Source organism: Psammomys obesus, unplaced genomic scaffold (assembly GCF_907164565.1).
Source record: "Psammomys obesus unplaced genomic scaffold, mPsaObe1.curated_primary_1811, whole genome shotgun sequence".
Lineage (NCBI taxonomy): Eukaryota > Metazoa > Chordata > Mammalia > Rodentia > Muridae > Psammomys > Psammomys obesus.
The window spans coordinates 49,482,399-49,506,077 of NW_026585895.1; the positions used below are offsets into that span (position 1 = coordinate 49,482,399).

The 23,679-nt window shown below is 53.5% G+C and overlaps 1 protein-coding gene across 1 annotated transcript in view; it reads right to left on the minus strand.

The window, feature by feature from the left end:
- Positions 1–23,679, minus strand: part of Hmcn2 (hemicentin 2) — a 142,866-nt gene that overhangs the window by 88,429 nt on the left and 30,758 nt on the right. The window contains exons 9-22 of the mRNA XM_055599741.1: positions 20,579–20,723; positions 20,047–20,168; positions 17,820–18,092; positions 16,799–16,940; positions 16,350–16,477; positions 15,929–16,042; positions 14,365–14,514; positions 9,309–9,497; positions 8,489–8,584; positions 8,098–8,225; positions 6,082–6,226; positions 2,749–2,861; positions 2,490–2,646; positions 863–1,028 (exon numbers count right to left, since the gene is read on the minus strand). Coding sequence (XP_055455716.1) covers positions 863–1,028; positions 2,490–2,646; positions 2,749–2,861; positions 6,082–6,226; positions 8,098–8,225; positions 8,489–8,584; positions 9,309–9,497; positions 14,365–14,514; positions 15,929–16,042; positions 16,350–16,477; positions 16,799–16,940; positions 17,820–18,092; positions 20,047–20,168; positions 20,579–20,723 — 2,068 coding nt within the window. The remainder of the gene's footprint in view (positions 1–862; positions 1,029–2,489; positions 2,647–2,748; positions 2,862–6,081; positions 6,227–8,097; positions 8,226–8,488; positions 8,585–9,308; positions 9,498–14,364; positions 14,515–15,928; positions 16,043–16,349; positions 16,478–16,798; positions 16,941–17,819; positions 18,093–20,046; positions 20,169–20,578; positions 20,724–23,679) is intronic.

Genomic DNA, 23,679 nt, shown 5'->3' on the forward strand with positions numbered 1-23,679 from the left:
ACACGAACCAACAGGCCACAGCCACCGCCCAGCAAGGAGCAAACACCAGCCTTTCTCAGGAAGAGATATAGGTTCTCCCTACATGGCCTCCCCCACCAAACCCCCACCATCTCATCCCATGGCACGCCCACTGGGGTGCCACCCAGGCCAGCTCTCCGTGTGAACTCAGCGATACATGGCTGAGAGGTTTGGAAGGATTCAGCAAGCAGATGTTCCGAGGGACACGTGGGGGTTGTGGGGTGAGAGCCAGCCGCTGGAGTCCTTCTTGGTTTGAACCATCTCAGCGCCTTTGCCAGGACTGATGTCACAGCCCGCCCCAACCCCAGGTCAAGGACTCCAGGAATTTAGAGACTCACTTACTGGCTGGAACTATCATCCCACGGCCCCTCCTGAGCCAGCATTCTGTGCTACCAACCGTCCCTCAGAGGGTCCCCAGTGAAGAGAAGCAGGGGCGGGCCACCAGACACCTGCTCCACAGTGTGGCTGTGGAGGCGGCTTGTGTCTTGGTCAGGATGTATCTCCCACCCTACCTCTGGTCTTTGTTACTCCGGTGACTCTGAGGGTCTCACCCCACCCCAGGAAGCCTCAGCACCTTGGTGTAGCTCAGAAAGCCAAGGCCCCTGGGCAAACAAGAAGGAAGATGGCCCCCGGACCCGGGACGCGCAAGCTCAAGTCTGCGGCTTAGGATGCAGAACATGTAGGATGTGTGCCGTGTCCTGAGCCATGGTTGCAGACGCCCTCGAGGCTTCCCCGGCTGTCCTTGAGGTCACACACACCTGCTTACATTGTAAGCACCTGGAGACCAGTCTCCCCCCACCCCAAGCTTGGCCCCTCCCTAGGCCCACATGCTGGGGCTGGGTACCTGTTTGTGACAGGCAGCAGAGGATGGGCATCCTTGGTCCAGGTGACCAGCGGAGTCGGGGAGCCTTGGGCCTCACAGTCCAGGGTCACCTCTTCACCAGCCCTGACGGTGACTCTCAGAGGGGCATCCATAGCCTGGGAGTCATTCCTCTTGATGTTGGGTTTGGCTGTTGGGAGAAGGAGACAGATGGCTCTCCTGGGTAGTGGAAGGTGAAGCCACCTTTACCTTACTCCCCCGGATAGTGGAGGTCCGGAGAGCAAGTGAGGCCAGGGGTCATTACAATTGAAAGCACAGTCCGCCCCCTTGACTGTCCCTCACTCTGCTCTGTCATCTCCCATTGGTCAACCTTTTCAGTCCCAGTATGAGCACGACATGGAGCATGGACTTTCTCTGGTTTCCTCAAACCCCAGAGGAGGAGGGAGTTAGATGATCTGTGCTCATCATTTCTCTCGTAGGCCAAAGACCTCTGATGGAAGAGTACCTCAGTGCCCACTCTCAACCCCGTAGCTTGCCCAACATGCACATGCTAAAGGAATTTGGCCAGAAACAGGTCACACGGTGGGGACCTCTGAACACCGCTGTGGCTTCCTGTGTATGTGATGTCATCAGTTCCGACAGCAAATTCCCTCATTATTATTCTTTGTGAGTTTAAGTCCCAGGGAGCTTAGGCTGGACTTAAACTCTATGTAGGCAAAGACAACCTTGAACTCCTGATCCTCCTGTCTCTGCCTCCTGAAAACTGGGATAATAGGTGCATAATACCACACCCAGCTTTGTTTTATTTTTAAAACAAGGTCTCAGTGTGTAGCCTTGGCTGTCCTGGAACTCACTCTGTAGACCAGGCTGGCTTCAAACTCACAGAGATCACCCACCTCTGCCTCCCAAATGCTGGGATTAAAAGATGTATTCTCTCACACCTGACATATATATATATATATATATATATATCTGACATATATATATATATATATCTGACATATATATATATATATCTGACATATATATGTAAAATTTTATATATATTAAAAAATTTTTAATGTGGTGCTGGAGATGGAACCCAGGGCCTCTTACATGTTAGGCAAGCATTGTACATCTTAAATCTCCGTTGTTTTGTGACATAAAATACTAAGTCTAAATGTATATAACAGAAAACAAACAGCTTGTGCATCAGCTCACTGTTTCAGACTCACTCCCCGAAGGCCCCACCCTGAGGGAGACTGGGGAAGAGTCCCTCTCCCGTCCTGGCACCATTTAGAGTTCACAAGGAACCTTGGCACCCAGGTGACTGCTATGCAATTGATTAGTTAATCTCAGTAATGATGAGAGCTACTGAGGGGAAGTCCCACCCGGAGTTTCCAACAAGGCGGTTTGGCCCAGCTTGGGGTCTGACACAGGAGAAGAAGTGCATTAGAGGGACTGTCATGTGTAAAGGCCTGGGGCAGATTAGAACAGCAAACAAATAAGGAAGCCCGGGGGCAGAGAGGGGTGAGGAGCAGATGAGGCTGCTACCGGGATGGGCCAGTCCTCTGTCTTCAGGGCCGGATGCTGTGCCTCAGCTGGAGGCAGAAGGCTGAGCGTGGCCTCATTCCCACTGGTCCCTCTCCTCTCTGGACCCCTTACTACTCACTATTAACGGACAGCCACATCTCCTGGCTGGAGAAGCCCACGCTGTTGGTGGCTGTGCACACGTAGGCCCCCGCATCCTGGGGAGACGGCTGGGCGATGACCAGGGTACCATCCCTGCTCACGTTGTAGTGACCCCTGCTAGTCAGGGTGTTGGTTTCCTAGGGCAGAACCACGATGACAGCATCAGAGCCCACATTCCGTCCCAGAACGCACCAGGTTGACCTCCCCGGCTTCCCCTGAAGGTTACAGGCTCTGCCTACCTTGGTCCAGGTGATGGTGGGTGCGGGGACGCCCGAGGCCTTGCAGGGGAGGGAGGCTGGCACCCCTTCCTTGGTGACGTGGTGGGTGACAGTCGTATGGATTCTCGGTGGCACTTTTGTAAAAAGACCAATTTTATGAATCAGTATCCCAAATGGTCAAGGCCCAGAAGCAACCCAAATGTCTGCCAGCAGTGACTGAACGAGTGGGGTGTGGGCAAATAATGGAATAGTACTCGGCCTTCACAAGGAAGAAAACCGACACTTAAAAGAAACTCAAAACTAGACAGTAAAGCCATTGGTGGTTTCTGGGTATTAGGGGCTGAGGGCTCGGAACACAGAGGGTCTCCAAGACAGGGAAAGCATCAGGCTGAGACCACCATGGTGGGGACAAGTTTTGACAGATTTGTATAAATCAACAGACCTCCCGTGCACCCTGGACTTGACTAGTGATGGCAGACCCCTGTAGTGTTAGTATGGGGGCCGCTCTGCATGGTGAAGGCAGCTGTTGAACATGGAGGAGGCTGAAGGTGAGGGGATAGGGATGCATAGGATATTTTTGCAAATCTGCTCAATTTTTCTAAGAAATCCATAAAAAAAAAAAAACTATCCAGGCTTTGTGGTATAGGTACCCTTGCTACCTTGCAATCCCAGCTACCTTGGAGGGGCTGAGGCAGGAGCACCCCAAGTTCCAGGGCAATATAGTGAGACCCTGTCTCAAAACAGAATTAAAAATAAAAGCTGGAAATACAGCTTCGTGGCAATCCACTTGTCTGACAGGCACCCAGCTAGGAGTTCCACCCCTAGCACTAGAAAGAAATGGGGAAGGAGAGAAGAAGAAGAAGAAGGAGGAGGAGGAGGAGGAGGAGACTAGACGGTGTTCAGCCAGTAAAGAGCCTGCCCCATGAGGACCTGGGCTCAGCACCCACATAAAAGGTAGGTTCTGTGATGTGCACTGGCAGAGCTAGGAGGGTCCCGGGGCTCTCTGACCAGCTGGTCCACCTTAAAGCATAAGGTGGGGAGAGATGAAGGAAGATGCCCAGCATTAACCTCTGACTTCTAAGTACACACACACACACACACACACACACACACACACGTAGTCCTCACTTGCGATACAAGAAGAAGAAAGGAGAACGCTCCAAGCCTGGCATGATGGCGCACACCTTTGATCCCAGTGCTCAGGAGGCAGAAGCAGGTGGATCACTGTGAGTTCAAAACCAGCCAGGTCTAAAAAGAGTTACAGGCCAGCCAGGGATATAGAGTAAGACCCTGTCACAAAGAGAGAAGGGGTGGGGGAGACAGAGACAGAGAGATGGATATGAAAGTCAGAGACAGAGAGACAGAGATGGAAAGTTTTAGAAGTGGATAGCGCCTGTGAATGTGTTTCATTCACATTGCTGCTAGAAAACACTGATATTGACCAACCTTTTGTTGGTCTGATATCTAAAAGAAATTCAACAGCAGAAGAAAATTGGCTCAGTAAGTGCGGCCACATGGCTGGCGGTCATTGAACCCATCCCAGACACAGGCTGCCTGTGCTGGGACAGCTGTGCGGTCTCTCTGCTTGGGACTTTGTGTAAACCACGTAATCGCTCAGTCCCCGTATTCCTGGATGTGCCAGAAAGCTAAATTGACTCCGATTCCCCGCTCATGGCTTTGGGGACAGACTGATGAGAAACACCAGAAAACAACATTCACAGGACAGAATGAACTTAGAAACAGGTGCCAGAGGCATACCCAGGAGCTCTGGACTCATGATGAGGAAGGAAGCCGGAAGCCAAGAGCCCTGGAGGTTCAGGGAGTGTGTCCAGGGAGGAAAATGCCTTTCCTGTGCTCCCAGCAGATGAGTGGTATGTGTGGAATGGTCGTGACAAAGCCAAGAGACCAGGTTAGACCACACCCAGTGTCACAGATTTGGCCTCTAGGCACTGTATGTGTGAGAGAGAGACAGAGAGACAGACAAAGACAGAGAGACAGAGACAGAGAAGGGGTGGTGGGAACGCATGAAACCTGTCGAGGCAATCAGTGTGCTCTGGGATCATTCATCGGTCCTACCTCAGAAAGTGATGTGATGGGTGGGCCGTGAGATGGCTCCGTGAGTGCCGGGCCGCTGCCAAGCCTGATAGCCTGAATTCTCTCTCTGGCTCCCACATGGTAATGAGAGAGCCTATTCCCCCAGGTTGTCCCCTGACCTCCACATGTACGCTGCGGTGCAGGCACACACACGAATGTGACAGCGACACGGAAAGGAGACGCGTGATGGCAGAAGACGCCTGATGTCAGCTTCGCCACCCCCACGAACACACAGGCGTACACACGTACACTATACACACAAAAATAAACACATGGATTTATAGGGAAATGACAGGTAGGGAGCCAGATATAAGGAACACATGAAGAGACAGGCGTGAGGGCACACACCTTTAAGCCCTGCCCTCAGGAGGCAGGGGCAGGTTTAAAGCCAGCTTGGTCTATATGGTGAGTGCCAGGCTAGCCAGGGCTGTGTAGAGAGACCCGGTCTCAAACAAGCAAAAATAACCACCACAAACCATATAAGGAACGTCCAGGTACTATGCATCATGAATATATATTCTCTAGTTGTACATGCATAAATGACTGTTCGAAATAAACATTATCTATGTGCTGTCAGTCCTGTATTCCCAGCCAGGTTCAAACAACCTTAGAGGGGGAATATTTAGAAAAATACTTCCACTGAAGAGCACATTTTTTTTCCTTTGTAAATAAATACGATGCTCCTTTGAAGTGTCTCCGTTCACTGGGCCTTAGAAGCCGCACAGAGTCTACAGCAGGATGTGTACACGTCCTCTGCAGATCCTACCTAGGGCTTCGTGTAGCTCAGGCTAGCCTCTGACTCTACAGCTGAGTGTGACTTTGAGCTCCCGGCTCCCCTGCCTCCGTCTGCAGATGCTGTGTGCAGGTGCGCGCCATCATGCCCGTCTGTGTGATAGGGGTGGAACTCGCTCTGAACATGCCCGATGACACTTGGCCAACTGAGCTGCCTGCCAAGCTCAGATACCGTTCATTCTATGTGAGGGACTTGAGCATGTACAAATTTTTCTAAGCAAAGGGCGTATTTGGAAACCAGTTTACCATGGACGCCAAGGGGTAGCTGCAGACAGGGCACCTGCGTAAAATATAAAAACATACGCCTGGCCTTTTATCTATGGACAGTACAGTTATATGTCAACGCTAATTTCCCTGTAGTCAAGACATGTCCTTTTCACAAAATTTCCCAACAAAAGCATTCAAGATCACTCTGTCTCAAGCACCTTCCCTCAGCCCATCACCACCACCTTGGGATCCAACACTCACCCTGGACCACGAGCTCCACATCTCGGTGCTGAGAGCCCGCCACGTTGGTGGCCACACAGCTGTATCTCCCAGCATCCTCTTGCAGCGCCCGGTCAAGGTGGAGGCTGCCATCAGAGCGGACAGTGTGCCGGTTGCCTGGAGGGAGCTGGTGAGGGCAGAGAGGCAGGAGCTTGGACGGAGGGATCAGCACTTGGGTGGGTAGGAGCCACCCCTAAGAGCTTCTGCCCTTCAGGCCTGCTGGGGACGCTGGGCCAGAGCTGGTAGAAGAGCCTGGTGGGGTGAAATGTTGCTCTAGCCCTCCCCCCTTCTCTGGGATCGGCGGGGTAAGGGGACCCCACCCTTGCATATCCTAGTCCCCACTCCGACCCCTTTCTCAGCCAGCCGGGCAAGCAGCTAAATGGGCCAGGGGCCACCGGCCTAATCCAAAGCTGTCCTCTTAGAGTTAGCGATTAGAATGTGGAGTTGGGATAGAGATCTCAGGCTGAGGGGCAGTGGTAGCCCTTCGATGCCAGCGAGGCCCCAGAGAGAAGACATGGAGACTGTAGCCATGCAGATATGCCAAGAGCTTGGACAGCTTCTGGGGGCTGCTCTGGGGAGCCACCACGGCTGAGTGGGAGAGACTGGCAGGCTGTCCCTCCACGATGTCAAGCTGTTAAATTCTTCTGAGATGTCCTAGATGTTTCCAGCAGGCCTGACCCTTTGGGCTGCCCCAGTCACCATCCCAGATCCTGGCTGCACATTCTGTACCCCAGCTGAGCCCCTGGGCTGTCTAAGTCACAAGCTAAGTCACAAGACCCAAAGGGGTCTTTCCATACATGGTAATTGAGTGGATGTTCCTGCTTAATCACAGATGATGCTCTGTGTGAGAATTGAAACAGGGTCGGCAAACTGTCTGTGTCATGTGCTCTCTGTCTCAACTGCCCAATTTAATACAAACAGACTAATTGTGAGGGGCTGCGTTTCAATAAATCTTTATTTAGAACCAAACAGACCGTGGGCCACAGAGGGTCCTCATGCTCATGCCTCTGAAGTTTTGAAGCACGGGTCACAGGGTTCAAGCCTAGCCTAGGCACCCACTAGCTAGCTGACTTTAAGCATGTGGCTTAACTTCCCTAAGCCTCAGTTTTTTCTATGTGTGAAATGGGTGAAGTGGCTAGGTGTGAGGGAGGCAGACGATGGGAACTAGGAGGGGCTTTTGTGCTGCATGCTTTGTCCTTAGCCCAGCACAGGGGAGACAAGCAAGGGTGACTGGAAAGGCACCTGGTGGCAGGAACAGCATGGGCTAGAGCACACAGGCAGGATTATCTAGCCTGGTGGGAACACGAGGCAGGAAATAGTTAAGATGGGACGGAAGGATGGGGAGGCAGGATGCTTAGAAACGCGCCCGAGCCTGCCTGCAGGTAGCAGGGTGATCCTGACAGGAGCCTCGGTGTTTCTGGGGCTGTTCCTGCAGCCCGGTGGCTGGGCCAGGCCAGGAGCAGAGTGTGGGGGATAGAAAGCCCAAACGAGCACTGGCTGTCTTCCTGAGGTGTCCCAGCTGCCGTCAGCTGGTGCTTTAGAGAAACACGGGGGAGGGGGAATCCTTTATAGTCTCAAAGGCACAGAGGCTTCAAGAGTGATGACACGGGGAAGACAGAAAAGGTACAAGGGGCAGGGAGACAGTGTAAACAGCCCCATGTCTTGAACTGAAGAAACGGCCCCTGAATGCTCTGCTATGAGCTAAACCAGCTCTTCCCTGGGAACATCACAGCAGCGTGTCCAGGCACCCCTGAGTCCCCCCTTCTCAGACCCACCCCTGCATCCGTCCTCCTCAGACACCCCCATTGCGCGGCAAGCAGGGAGACAGGACCACAGATGTCAGCAATTCAGGAGGCAGGTTCTGGGGTAAGGCAGGACAGAGATGGAGGAGGAGGGGGATATTCCAAAATGGAGTAGCTTCGAGGCCAAGGCTGAGGTGTGGCTGACAGCCCCCTCTCTGTCCTCTGCCCATAGCTCTCAGGGAAGCCTAGTACTCACAGGCCAGCCAGACTTGAGCCACCGTCTCTCAGGGAGGGGCCTTCCCGCCAGGATGACACAAGTCAGGGACACAGGCTGTCCCTCCAGGACACGAACGGTGGAGGCACTGCTGGCGATCTGTGGGGGCGCTGTGGGAACAGAAGAATGGCCAGTTACACGGGTCTGAGGGACACCGACCCAGCCCTTGCTTCTTCCCCAAGAAGCCCATGAGTACATCAAGCCTGGGGAGCCTTGAATGTTAGTTTTCCTAGCATGTGCCCCAAGGAGCAGAAATACAAATGTGGGGGAACACTGGTCCAATACGGTAGATACAAGGAGCACCTGGGGCACCCACAGCTTGGCTGGAGCACCCGCCTCCCGCTACCCACAGCTTCCTGCTTCACCCACAGACCGTGTCCAGTGACCACCAGCCGGGCCTCAGCCTGGGCCTTCCCGAACGCGTTGCGAGCTTCACACACATACAGGGCTTGGTCTTCAAGGCCTACCCCTGAGGAGAGGAATGGGGCTGGTCGTTGGGAACCCACAGACTCTAACACTGCGAGTACACAGCTGGGCCCCACACATAGGCAAGGCAGGACCAGGGTAACAGAGGAAGGGAGGTGGATGCCGCTGGGCCTCACCTTGCTCCACTGTGGAATGGGACAGCTGAGCTGCTCACGTGTGCTACTCATATGTCAGCGAGGGGCAGCTGGCCTGCTGCTGAGGAGGCCTTTAGTATCATTGGAATGGTGACCCATCTCACAATGGAAGGACTCACTCAGAGCCCGAGAGAGCCAACATCCACCTTCCCAGGGCCAATTAAACGAGAATAGCCTTCATAGGCCCATCTATTTGAATGTTCGGTCCCTAGTTGGTAGAAGCCTTTTAGGGAGGATTAGGAGGTGTGGCCTTGTTGGAGGAGGTGTGCCACTGACTTGAACCTGGTGTGCCTCTCTCTATTTCCTATTTGTGGATCAAGATGTGATCTCTCGGCTGAAGCTCCAGCACCGTGCCTGCCTGTCTGCTGCCATGCTCTCTGCCATGCTAGTGACAGACTCTTATCCCTCTGGAACTGTCAGCCTCACATGAATCCTTCCTTCTATAAGTTGTCTTGGCCATGATGCTATATCCCATCAAAAGAAAGATAACTAATACAGCAAGTGCTGGGGCCACGGTCCTGCCCTCCTCAACCCTGTCCCCTCGCCCAGCCCTCCCCAGCTCCCTTCTCTTACTTTCAAACACCAAGACTCCTGAATCCCGTTGCCCGGTCCTGCTGCCCCTCCTAGGCTCCAGGGCCTGGCCATCTCCACGACGCCAGGTGACCATCGGGGGTGGGCGGCCTGTGGCCCGGCAGGTGAGGAAGACACTCTTGCCCAGCTCTGCCGTGACGTCCTGGGGAGGATCCGTCAGCCTGGGTGCATCTGTGGGAGGTGGTTATTCTGTGGGGCCCCCCAGTGAGCCAGGACCCGGGGAACGGTCCATTCACTTGGTCTCATCTCTAGGAGCACCTTCCGGGCTCACCCCCCGTGAACCTAAGGGCACTCTTGATCGTAGATCCATGGCCAACCTGAGGCTAGCTCAGTCCACCTCCAGAGAGTTCCAGAAACGATGCAAAATGAGCTCGTTTTGGATGAGTAGTGGTTGTACATGCGTCTTGCACGGTCCCACGGGGTGGGGGTGGGGGACTTGGGTAGCCGTGCAAGGGGAAACACTGGCATTCCTGGCTGCACTTCCTCCTTAGGGGCCTACCACCTACAAGGAGTCATGTGGCCACAAAAGCCTTTGTGACTAAGGCGGATGGAGGTGCAGCCCATAAGGGGTCAGGGTTCACACAGGGGCTAAGCAGTGAGCCCCTCTGCCTCCCCGACTTCCCTATTTACCTCACCTCTTTTCTGAACCCTAGGCTGGTAGGGGGGTTCTGTGTTGGCTTCTGACATGCTTAACCTGAAGCCCACACCCGCCATTTCCATGGCCCTGCCCTCAGGCCGTCCTCACTCTCTACCTTGTTCCCATTCCTGTACCAGGAACTGTTTGGAATAAGCACGTGAAACACGACATGAGAAAGCATTCCCATTACACATGGTCAACTGTGGGATGCTGGCTGGCGAATATGTATTAACAGGTGCCTGAGGCCCACACGAGGGTGAGCCAGCCATGAAAGCCACGAAAACCTGAACAGAGCACAAAGAGTGGGGAGGCCCCTAATTCTTGCTCCAGGCACCCCAGACTCCATTCTCCCAGAAAGCTGTTGGAGTTCTGGGGTTTCCGGTAAATACACTGTTGCTTTTGCTGGGAGAGGAAGAAGAATAGAGCTGTTTCCCCCAGAATAGAGACTCCAGCTCCTGTCCTCCAGGACACGCAGATCTGTTCCCAACCCAGAGAGTCCAGTTCCCCTCCCCCAGCCCTGGTACTCTGCCAGTCCATGTCTCTAAGCCATCCACCCTGGAGGTCCAGGCTTTCATTAACAGGGTGGATCCAGAGCCATGGGAAAGCAGCCTCCTCCTTCTTCTCCCTTCTCTCCAGACACTGCCAGCCACCTTCAGACAACACTGAACTTCTTTCCTGGCCTTGGGAGTAGGGACATTAAAGGGAGACACTGACACAGCTTGGAAAATTACCAGAAAAGACTGGAGATTGTGTGTGAGCCGGCTGCAGATGGGGCCCTTCTTCATGGGATCCGAGGCCACAGAAAGTGGTTCAGAGCCCTGGTCCTCAGAGATGGAGGACCCCTCCCCATGGTGCAGGCCCTAGCCTGAGTTCCCTGAAACCTGCTCTACAGTGTTCACCATGGTGAGGGCCAACTACCACCTCCTGCAAGCAAGCCTTGGGTTTGGAGCCACTCTGTCCAGTGGCTCTTCCACCCGGGTCCCTCCTCAGCTCTGCCTCTGCCTCCTAGCCTGCTCCAAGCCTGCTGATAGATAGCCCTCGCCAGCTCAACTCCCTAATGTGAGGGCAATGGCTGCACTGGACACCCTCTAAGCAACCACCAGGAGAAAATGCTTTCGGAAACACCATTTCACTAACACTCCATGGAGTTTAAGAGATGGCATCACAAATCCTCTAGTCACACACACGTGAGGAAACTGAGGGTCAGAGCGGTCAATGGCAGGTGCTGAGGCCCAGGCCCTTTCTTCTCTTTCCCCCTAGGAGCTGCTCAAGGACTCTGCAGTGGTTGCCTAAGCACCGGCTGCTTCTTCGTCCTTCTCGAAGGGGTCAGTCACAGAGATGCCCTGCCGTGGGTCCACACAGAAAGCTGCCACTTGATGAGTCAGGTATCCCTTACCCAGAGCTCCCAAATATGTGAGACCGCAGAACCCAGTGGCGTGTCAAGACTGAAGGCTCTCTAGTTGGATCTCTCTCACTGGGCAAATGGTGACTGAGTGAAATGTGGGGGATCGGGATGGGGCCACATGCTCAGAACTTTCTCAGGGCCTGGTCGGTGTGCTCAGCCCTCTCTGTCTTCGGCCTCGATTCTACACTGACTCTCTGTGAGGGCAGAGGCAGGGACCCTGTGATGATGTCATCTCCGCCTCCTTTCTCTGGGAGTGGCTCTCTCTCTGCCTTGGCCTGGGGCAGAGCGCTGGGGCAGGCGCTGGGGCAGAGGGGTCAGAAGTGAGGCAGTTAGGCACAGAGAGGATTAGGGGCCTCACTTAGTTTAGTTGTGCACACCCTCCTTTTTAACACTGTACTTGGGAGGCTGGAGAAATGGCTTAGCAATTAAGAGCACTGGCTGCTATTCTAGAGGACCCAGGTACAATTCCCAGCACCCAATATAGTAGCTTACAACTACCCGTTAGCTCCCTTTCCAGGGCTTCCCAGCCCCTCTTCTGGCCTCTGTGGGCACCAAAAATATACATGCATGGTACACACACATACATGTGGGCAGAATACCCACACACGCATACAATAAAGATAAACATAAATATATTGAAGTGGTGCACACGGCAGCCGAGCTCCCTCTCCTGCACAAGCCCCTCCCCCAAGTAAGCTCCTCTACACCAGACTAGGTGTGCAGCCCTCTCTGGATGACGGATTAAGTGTCTCCTCTCCTCAAAGTGATCATCAACAGTTTTTATCCAAACACAGTTGTGTCCAGGTACGGGGTGGTAGAGGCCCAGTTCCACCTGGACTGGTTCTGGGTACATGCATTACAGCAAAACTGTGCCCTCCGTTAGAGTATTCTTCTTGAAGAAGAATACCCATTCCATGCCTGTGCATGATTAGACACACTTATGTGTGTCTTATGATTAACATCAGACGAGTTATGGAAAGTGACACATGTAGTAGAAAGATGTCAATCAAAACAGAACCACACTCACTCTCTCGGTAGCCAAGTTCTTTTCCTTGAACCCCATGAAAAGAAGCCACAAACAATCATGGGGCCCCCTGAGCCCCGTCACTCTCTCTTGCAGGGTATTCAACATTTTCTATTGCTTTGCCTTTAATAAAGTTTCCTTGATATTTCTTCAAATCTGTGTGAACTTATATTTCAATTCCTCGAACAAGAAACCAAGAACCTGGAGATATCCCAAACCTGGACCTGACCAGCAGTAACAGAAATTCAAGGTCATCCCCAGCTACATGGAAAGTCTGAAGTCAGCCTGGACCACATGAGATCCAGTCTCGAACAAACAACAATGGTGTGGATAGCTTAGCTCAGGGCACAGAACTGGAGATGGGATGCTGGCACAAAGCTGGCATGCTTACCATATGGGAACCACACACCTTCTAGAGCCCTTGCTCCTCCTGGGCACAGGAGACAGCCACCTAAATGTGTTGATTTAGCTGCCCATGGGAGTGCAAGTCAAACAGAGTCTGGCTTTAGTCTGCCAAGGACTCTCATTTCAAGGCCCTATTGCAACCATCCTGCCACACAGAGAGGAAAGTGGGACTCTTGGGGGCCAAACCACTCTGCCAAACAAGTGGTCCAGGTCTCTTGATTGACAAATACCAGACCCATAAGGTGATTCAAATGTGCCTTCCAGTGATGTGGCTCAGTGGCAGAGCACTCACCCAGCACCAAGCTCTGGGTTCTTCCACCCAGAAAGTGCCAGGGGTCTTGCAGGCTGCTCTACCACTTAGGCTCTGGATGGAAAGACAGGCAGGCGGTCTCCCTTCCTTCCCGGGTCCTACACACTACAAGAAGTCCATTCTCAGGCAGGAAGTAGACCTAGCACCCACCTGTTCCCAGTGTCTGCCAACTTAGCCAGGAAGGCTGGACCACAGCTGTTGCCCAGATGGGCAGGAAATTTGATTTCCCACTATTACTGCCAGGCTGGCTTGCCCAAGATCCAGCTGCCCACTCTGCTCCACCCCTGCCCATTGCCTCCTCCCTCTGAGCTGGGGAGATGGCGCCAATGTTAAGAGCAGACCTTCAAAGGAAAAGGGGACCTCAGCCTGGACCCCAGAGATATAAGACTCAGCTGAAGAGTAATCAGATTCGGAGCCAGGGCTAATGACCACAGTCAAGTCTTCTAGAACCTTCTAGCAAAGACAATGACAGTGTTTCACATGTGAGCCTCCCTCATCCCATGCACACATGTCTCGGTATTTTGTCAAGCAGTAGCTTGGAGCTCAGTGGAAGGAAGGATGTCCACACTCACTCTCTTGGTTACTGTGCAATGCTTTCCCTAAACACCAGGGTCAAGGGCTCAGAGCCACAGTCCAGCTCTCAACTCTGCGCTGCCTAGCTGCGTGGCCTTGGGCAAGCCGTGTGCCCACCTTGTGTCTCATTTCCCCATCTATAAATGGCACATTGATGACCCTTACCTCCCAGGGTCATGACGGTACATGCGTGTGCACAGGGAGCATGCTCAGAACTGGCAGATACCAGATACCAGATACCAGATACAAGACATAGATACCAGATACAGCTCTTGTTTTTATCATTGGGCTATTTTACCCCCACTGAGGTCCAGCCAGGGTGGTGACAGTCTAAGCATGAAGTTCTCCTTTCAAAAGCCTCTCACAGGGCCCCCAAGGACAAAGCCAGGGAGAGCCCCCGGCTAGGATGACCAGTAACAGGCAGGAGCTATCATTCTCTATTTCTTCAGTGGCTTTCCTTCAGGAGTTCCACACCAGCCTGGGACATTGGAGATCTTTTCTAGAAAGAAAACTCCTGTTACTTAGCCACAACCACAAAGCTGTGTTTCCCGGCAGGAGCTAATGTGTGTCCCTGCTTCCTCTGGGTCTCCAGAGCTCCACACTGGCATCCTGTGCCACAGATATTAGCTTCCTCACTAAAGGCACGAGGGGGAGCAGGGGAGGGGTGCGTAGGGTTACACTCACGTCCAACCACCAGCTGTATTTCGGCAGAGGCATCACCCAGCTCGTTCACAGCCCTGCAGGTGTAGAGGCCAGCATCTCTCTCTTGAGCAGCAGGGATCCGAAGCATCCCGGAAGTGGAGCCCTCAGGAGCCAAAATCACTTCCAGACCCCCTAAACCAAAGACGAAAAAGCAATGGCTGGGGCCCTCAGTTGCCACGGAGCTAGGATCTCAGGCTTCCTGATCCAAGGCTCCTACAGGCCACACAGGAGGCTCCGTGGAGGTGGTTCTCCCCAAAGCCATGGCTCCTGGGCTCATTCCCAAGGTGTGTCTGGGTCTGAGTCTTTCCCAAGGCCCTTTGTTGCCCTCAGCTAGGGTTTACCCAGACTCTACCGCCAAGGTCTTCACATCAGGGCCTCCTTACTGTCTCTGGTCCCACCAAGGCTGGGACTTGCTTTTAGTGCACAGGAAAAGGTGGGCGGTGCCTATCATACCTGCCTCCCTGACATCTCTCCTAGGACCCTCGGGCCTATGTCCCCTCCCCCATCTCGACACTCTTTTTTTGTTTGTTTGTTTGAGACAGAATTTCTCTGTGTAGCTTTGGCTGACCTGGACTCGCTTTGTAGACCAGGCTGGCCTCGAACTCACAGAGATTGCCTGTCTCTAAGTGTTCAGCTCTGGGCATTAAGCACTTTCATGGTGAGTTGACATTGCTTCCTCGTTCTTTCCATACCTCCCCCTGCAACTGTCTCACTAAACACAACACAACACACACACACTTGCACGTATGCACGTATGATGTAAGCTCACACTCACTGACTGGCCCCCATGAATGGCTCTGGGACCTCATGCCAATGACATGCTAACTAGTCTATGTCTCTGGGGGCCCTGCCTCCTCTCCACATTTCCTCATGGCTCCGCGTGTCACAGCAGGTGTCAGAATTCCCTCCTTTCTAAAGGCTGAAGAAGGTGCCACCCTAACACCCTAAGGCCCTTTCTGATGAGCGGGGCGGGGCGAGGAGGCTTTGGCCAGAACATGCTGGGTCACCATCACTGTGCCAGGAATCCCAAGGCTCCCGCCGCCCGCTAGCCAGAGAACCTAGACAAATGCCATTGACAAAACTCAGGCCAAGACTACCAGCCTGCCTGTCTCCAAGCCTGCGGGCTCTGACGAGACTCCTGACAGGCACTGCTGGGGGAGCATCCAGATGTGCAGAACCTCTGGAAACCCTGGCTGACCTTCAGAAGTTGCCCAGTGCACTACTCAATGCCAGGCATGGCAAGCAGCTCCATTCACCAGCTAAGCTCAGCTAGGAATTAGCCCACACTTGCTCTAAACACACGCGCACTTAATCCTCACGCATCTCATTTCCAGATAAGGAAGCCGAGGCTCAGGGAGAGACGGGTGGCCCAGGTCTGGGTACTGGTGGACTATGAGACTGCTGGGGTTCTGGAACCAGCTGGCTCTCCTGTGACCACTCCCACCCCTTTCCCTGTTGGGAGTCTCTGCCTGCCAGTGACCTTTCTGAGAACTGTAAGTCCGGGGCCCTGGTAGACATTTCCTGGGCTTCTCCCCATTCAACGCACCTCGATACCAGATGATCCGGGGTGGGGGGACCCCAGATGCCGCACACAGTAGCACAGCCTCTTCCCCGACAGCTGTGAGAACCACGGCGTTGACAGCAGAGATGGATGGTGGGTCTGTGTGGGCCAGAGGAGGGAAGGTGGGGCTGGCTACCCTGAGGCTGGGCCTTCCCTAACTTCAGTGGAGACAGGTCTTTCCCCTCTCCAGCTGCCCCACACATCCCTGGCATCCATGCTTATTCTCCTGGCCCTGCTACTTGGAATACCAGTCCCTTGCATGGGCCTTGTATGACTCTCCACCACAATGTCCACCTTATGTCCCACGTAAGGGGCTCTACCCACAGGGCCCGGTAGCCACAGATGCTCAGTGTCCTTGGGCAGGAGGGAGGAAGCAGTGTGTCCAGGGAGGCTGTGGCCCAAGTACCTGTGTAGTACAGGGTGACTGTTTCTTCGTCTGTGCCAACTTCATTAGTGGCCCGGCAGCTGTAGTTCCCAGCATCCTCTGGGGCTACTCCCCGAATGACGAGTGTTCCTCTGGCATCCACATGGATTCTGGAGTCATGCCAGAAAAATGTGTGACATATGGTCGCCTCATAGTCCTCATAATAACAAGTTAATGTCACTAGTCAATGACATTCAGACGCTGGCAGGTTCCTCTGGGACAGGCCGGCTAAGCAATTAGTCATTTTTAATTAACGGGGCTCTTCTTTGAAGTCTGAACACCTGACCGCTCAAGCCACGCCATGCTCAGAGGATCCTGGCAGAAGCCAGCCACACACCACACCCTTTTTGAGAAGACCTGCATGCAGAGATTACCTCCCAGAGCTCTGTCCAGCTACTGCCAGGCCCAGACCTCTCTTCCTGCCCACTCACCTGCTGTCTTCTGGCAGGGTGAGGCCCTCACGGCTCCAGGAGATGTGGGGTATGGGGTAGCCCAAGGCTGAGCAGCTGACCCTCACTTCCACACCCTGGGAGAAGCGCTGGGACCTGGTGTCAATGCTGACTTGAGGAGCCTCTGTGGGTGAGAAGGGCCCTTCTGACCAGGGTGTTTCCCCACACCTGACCTTCAGGCACAGTAGGGGAGTCAGAGGAGAGGAAACACAGGCCCTCAGGCCCAGAGTTTCCAGGTGGTATCCCTGGAGGTGGGGAGCTAGGCGCTGACACCAGTGCCCACTGGGAAGTCTGAGAGCCTCTTGTCCTGGATAGTTGCTTTGAGCTCGGCATCCCTGGAGGCCTTGGGCACCAGGCAGGTGCCAGTGCTAGAGATAGTCACATCTCTGTGACCATTAGGTGAACCCCATCACCTGTCCTAAAACTGACCCCCAAATTAGGTTCCTTTATTAGATACTCTCAGTCTATAGATCCCTCGAAGCTCAAGCCGAGCTGCCAGCCCAATTCCCTAAAAAAGCAAATTCACCCACTTCCATGCCCAGGAAGACATAACTAATCAATCTCTGTCCTGTAGAGCCCAGACAGGGTCTCTCACCATACTCCTGGTACCAGTAGGAGTTACTGGCTAATTAAGAGCATTTGCTGAGTTGCTGTGTTTTTTCACACTTGGTGGGCTGGCACCCCAGGGAGGAGAGTCTTGGGGAGAATGAAGCCACACCCAGTCCTGAAACTCCTACATGGATGCCTTTTTTCCTGCCTTTCTACCATCATCCAGCCAGTGTTCCCCAATCTGTACCCAGGCCCATCTGACCTCTGAGCTCTCACACTGTCCCAGCCCTGTATGGTGAACCTCTAATAGTGATCATAACTTAGGCAGAAGGAGACAGAACCTTCCGTCTCTAAAAGTTCCAAGGCTGAGCACAGGGAAGAGCTGATGGTGTCCCCAGTGAACACTAGGTAGAATGCTGTGCTAGGGGAGCAACAGGAGTGGAAGGATCCTCACCTCGCACCAGGAGCCAAGTAGATGCCCTTGTGACCCCGTTCTCATTGCTGGCCACGCACTGGTACTGTCCACCATCACTAGGGATGACGTTGCTGACTTCCAGAGACAGGTCACGTAGCTGGGAGACGCGGCCTGTTGTGGCTGGTAAGGCTCGCCAGTCCCGGACCCACGTCAAGTTATAAGGAGTTTCATCTAGGACTTGGCAGGTCAGGATGGCAGTCTCCCCCGGGGACACTGTCACATTGGGGCCGGGGACCAGCTCTGGTGGAGGGTCTGAAAGGATAGTTGTGTAGGAGGGATTGAGGAGCCAGGGTGCGGAACAGCTGTCCCCTCTGCCTCGGGACACATCAGCCAGCAGAGCACTCATCCTGCATCTGCTCACCATTCAGAGATGCCTGGCCCCTGGGGAGATTGCGTGTCCCCCATCACATTCTCCCTAGGGTGCTATCAAACCCTGGAGCTCTTCACAGCATGGATGTGCTCACAAGCCACAGCCAACACACACTCAACAAGATCTACTCAGATCCTCACACCCTCCAAGCCAAACATCCCAGCCAGGATGAAGCCAGCCCAGAGAGGAAGAACCTTGCTGGAAACATCTCTGTCCTTCTACAGGGTGAGCTTAAACAAGCAGCCCAAAACAGACACAAGGTCACGAAGGAAATGTTGCTAAGTCTGTTCTTCCAGGAACACAAGCCACCAGGGTGACAAGATCAGAGGCCACCCACCAGAAGAGGAGGACCAACAGGCCACTGCACCTAGAGGAGATGAAAATGTCCAAGTGTGCATGGTGGCGCTGGCCCCTGATCCCCATGCCTGGGAAGCAGAGCTAAGACTGCTGTGGGTTTGAGACCAGCCTGTATCACACGGCCAGCTCCACCATAGCTGCCTAGTGAGATTCTGTCTCAACTAAAAAAGGAGGAGGAGGAAGAGGAGAAAAAGAAGACAGTGCTAGTGAAAGTGCTTAGATGGAATATTTGGGGACAACGAGGGAAACTGGACTATAGCTGAAATTAATGAGTACTGAAGTGCTCATACTTTGAGAGGTGTGTGTGTGCTGAGACTAGGTCTCCCTCTGTGGGCCTGGTGGACCTCCTGGAACTCATTATGTAGCCCAGGCTGACTCCAAACTTGCAGCAACCCCCCTGCCTCAGCCTCCTAGTGCAGCCATTAACCAGGGGAGCTTAGTTTTTCAGAGGATCCCCTGATTTTAGGGGTACGTATTGAAGCGTCATGGCGGTTATAGCAGTTTAATGTAGCTCAGCAGGAATAAAGAAAAGGCCAGTGTGAATAGGTAGCAGTACATGGCAGATCAGCTCCTTGATCCTGCCCTCCTACCTGCTCACCATTTATAAAAAGTCGACTCTCTCGTGTGCTGAGGGACACAGGCTGACTCACTGTCACATGGTGGACTCAGGTGGCTGGAATCACCTGCAGTCTCACTACCCCAAAAAGTGTGGGGAAAGAGGTTCGTCTGGGGAGCTGGGGAGCTGGCTCCATAGGCAAATGCCGTGCAAGTATTAGGATCCAGGTTTAGATGCCCAGCGTTTACATAAAACCCAGGTGCAGCCCACACACCTGCAATCCAGCACGAGGGGAGGATGGGAGGGGCCACTCCACAGTCTGGCTAACATTAGAAAGCTTTCCTAGGCTGCATGAGAGATCCTGTCTCAAAAGCAACAAGAGGAAACACCTGATGTCGGTCTCTGGGCCCTCCACACATGTTCGCAGGAGAGTGTACCTGCACATGCATGCATATACCACACACAAAAGGAGCTCAACATGCTACGTTGGCAGAGTTGAAATGACATTAATGTCCCGGTTTACGTTTTCCCATCTGTGTAACTTATTAATAAAATGAATGTGGGGTCATTAAATTGCATGGCCATTCTGCTCTACAGACAATTTGAATCTCTAAAGAGTAAATCAAATCTCATTCTGAGACTGCCTGTGGTATCTCCAGTCTTCTAGAGCTCAGTGGTGACATTGTGGCAGGGATACAGTAACCCTGAAAGGACATCAGGCATGAGACTGACATCGAGCGGGTCAACTGGCACCTACAAGCCTCAAGTGGGGTCATGGTAACATGGTAGCCATGTTCTGGGTGAGAGACTGTCCCTAGGTACCAACAGGCGAGGACTCCACCCCCAAGCATGGAGAGTCACTGGGAGGAACCCCCAAGGGGAAGGAAGAAGTCCAGCAGGCACACAGAGAGAAGGCGGTAGACCTGTGATGACAATCTGGGCGCTGGCTCGTCCTGTCCCAGCTCTGCTGACTGCTATGCACTGGTACATGCCTTCTTCTGCCTTGGAGGCTCTCGGGATCTCCCAGCTGCTGTTTCCGGACTCTCTGCAAGAGCAGCAGGCAGTGTGACTGGTCACTCTGACACCAGCCAGGGTTTCCCAGCCTCAGAGACCTCAGGCCCCCAAATCCTCCACAGAGGGGAACCCCAAATCCTCACTGAGGTGCCATAAGAAGAGCCAGACAAATCTCACAGCAAGATGGGTGAGCTGAGCACATGCCTTGACCCCTTTGAATTCTAGACTCCCAGCCTAAGGGAAAGGTCTAGGCTGTCTCTCCTCATTCCCACTCCTTGGCCCACTCATGGCCAGGAGACTCCCTCTCCCCATCCCCAACCAGGCTGACCAGGGTGACAATTCACCTGACCCCAACTCTCTCTCCTGCTGCCCACTCTTTGAGATCTGTCCAGGGCACAGGGGCCCCAGGATCAGGGACAATGCTGCCCACCAGCCACTCACTGGAAGTGCCGCTCCTCGCCCAGCCTCATTCCATCTCGCTGCAGCTGCAGCCGGAAGGGGAGGATGCTGTACACAGAACAGGACACCAGCAAGGGCTGCTGCAGGTAACCATGAATCCTGGGAGCCATGCTGACCAGTGGCACACCTGCAGGCAAGCACAGGGCTCAGAGCTCTGCCCCACCATGCCCAAGGCTCCCCTGGTAGTCCCACAGAGGCCCTTAGGAATAAACCAGAACCAGAGGCCAGCCCTGAGGCAATGAGTAGTGACAGTCAATGGTCACCCAAAGCAGGCCACTTACCTCTCTGAACCTCAGTTTCCACCTCTGCCAAATGGGGGACCTCTCCGAAGCTCAAGGAAGAGCAGAGAAGGGGCGGGGATGACGCAAGGGGCAGAGGAAGTGGGGGAAATGATGTGCCATGCTGACTTCTAGCATGCTGACTCCTAGCACGATTCCTGCACTCAAACGCGCAAGATCTGCAATAGACTGGGCCTGTCAGCATACTGTCATGGCGTGGAGAAGGGCTCATGGGGACCCTCTATGTGGAATTACAATAGTTAATGGTCACTGGACGAGGAGCAGGCATTTTCTTCAGTTGTGTAGACGTTGGTAAGATGGCTGTGCTCCTGTACACTAACCCTCACTTGTGTTCCCCTAAGGAAACTCATCAGGCTGCCAAGAAAGGACACGAAGCCAAAGAGGAAGCAGTTGGGCGGGGCCAGTGGAAGTGGGCAGAGGGAAAGAGACAGAAATGGTGGGGTGATCAAATTACATTATATGTATGAAATGTCATAATGAAGCCCAGTGATACTTACTGCCAATAAATATGTGCTAAGGGAGCATTTTTAAAAGTATTGAGCAAAGGCTAAGACATTGTAAACACAATTAGTTTCAAGGTGGACTTTATTCGTTATAATCGATAGGATGTCACGTATATGGGGGTGATGGTGGCCCCTGAGACTGATGTTCTGAGGAGCTGGGAACAGCCTTCAGTGGAGCGTACCCCACAACCATGGCTTCTGAGTAGGCTAGTCAGCAGACAGACCTGCACGGGCCAGACCCCACCTACCTGGGACCAGCTCTGAGGTCTTCTCAGACACTGCCCACTGTGTGGGTGGGCTGTGCAATGGCCTCCTCTTTGTCCAGAGGGTTCAGCCCATCCAGATTTGTCTGCAGGGAACCCTTTCCAATGAAGAAACAAGCACAGTAGGAAGATGGCTATGGATGTGAGAGTCACAGCACTTTTGAGATAAAACAAAAGCTTCAAGAAAACTTGCAGCTTAGGATGAGGCCCTTTGGGGTCCCTGTCTGGCACTACTGTCCTGACCTCTGTCCTGGGAGCATCAGTCTCTTTCCCTGTTTGGGTTGTTTTCAGGAGGCCTCTGAGAACGTCCCCAGCAGGGTCAGCTGCAGCCCATGATGCTGGCAAGTGCTCAGTCCATGCGGCTGCCTGCTTTGCATCCCAGCCAGAGGGGACAGGAGCCCAGCAAGATGCTCCAGGCATGAGACAATGCACCAGACGGCCTCAGAGCCCAGGCTGGGGGCTGGGAGCGTGGTGGGTGACATCATGCCCTGGGCTGCCTGCCACATCCCCAGGGAGAGGGGTGTCAAGGCTCCCAGCCACGTCCTCAGCTGTGTGTGCAGCCACTGCTCGCCCCCACAATCTGGAAGCCTCTCTCAGCACGTTTACCCTTCTTCTAAGCAGAAAGGGTCCAGGGACCTCAGACCCACCATACACCTTCAGAACCTGAGCCAACCTGCTCTGGGGCAAATCCCAGCCTCCAGAGCTCTGAAAGGAGGGAGGAAATAAAACTGCCCTGGCCCGTCTGTCCCTCCCTGCCCCCATTGGTGAGGTGATGGAGAGCAAAGCCCACAGCTGTATCCCAAGTTCCTGGTTCCATCTGAGAGGACAGAAAGAAAGAAGACAGGTTTCCACTGGTGAAATCTTTCAAGAAAGGTCCCTCTCAGGCTCTAAAGGCAAAGCAAAGAGGCCCAGGAATACCAGCATGGTATAGAGACCAAGCTGCCCAGAGACTAGGAGTCAGGAGGAAAGAAAAAGGAGGAAGGGGGAAGGAAGAAGAGATCTCAGCCAGGTCTTTAAGGATTAGCCTTGTGTGGATACTGTGGGTAGCCTCAAGAGCTGCCCTTCCTGCTGCCTTCCATGCACCCCAGTTGGAAAGGGATAGTGTAACTGCCCCACAAAGGAGTGTGGGCTCCTCCAGGTACTTCCAGGGGAAGGGAGACAGTGGGCACAGGGAAGGCAACAGAGACCAGCAACAAGGTCACTTGACCCATGAGCCCAGGTGCCCCTGCCAGAAGCAGAGGTGGACATGGGAAGCCCAAGACTCTCTCTTGCCCTTGGAGCTTCCTGACTTCGGGACACAGACACCAGAAAACACCACACAGGTGGGAACCAATATAGTGACGTAACGGCCCCAGCAGCTGCCGAGTGTGGCCTCAGGCACCCCTTGTAGCTATGTGCACACTGGATTCTGGAGCTCTCTGAACAACTCCAGCAGATGGGTGAACTCTTAACTCCTTGTCATGACTCCCCAGAACTTTCCTGTGGGGGTGCTCAGTGAGGCACAGTTCTTCTGTCCACTTTTAAGTGGGATATACTACAGAGAACTGCCGAAGTGGGCAGTGGGCCAGCGTTGGCAAGTGCTGGACCCACACTTCCATGAACCATGGCTTAGACTTAGCTTAGCGGAACTCAGAACAAATGAATGAGTGGTGGATGCATGGTTGGATGAATAGATGATGAGAGGATGAAAGGGTGAATGGTGGGTGGATGGATGAAATGATAGAGAGAGAGAGAGAGAGAAGGAGTTGAATGATGGGTGGGTAAATCAATGGCTTGTTGGCTATCTGAAGCAAAGTGGGTGGATGGATGCCTGGGTGAATACATGTGGATAGTTAGATGGATGGGTAGGTAGATGGGTGGATAGATAAATAGATATGAATGTGTGGATGAGTGAGTTGTTGACAAATATATAGATGGGGACAGTGATAAGTGGATGGATGGGTGGGAGGATGGGCAGGAGGGTGAGAGAATGGGTGGGTGGTTGGGTTGTATGTATGCATGGATGGGTAGGTGGATGG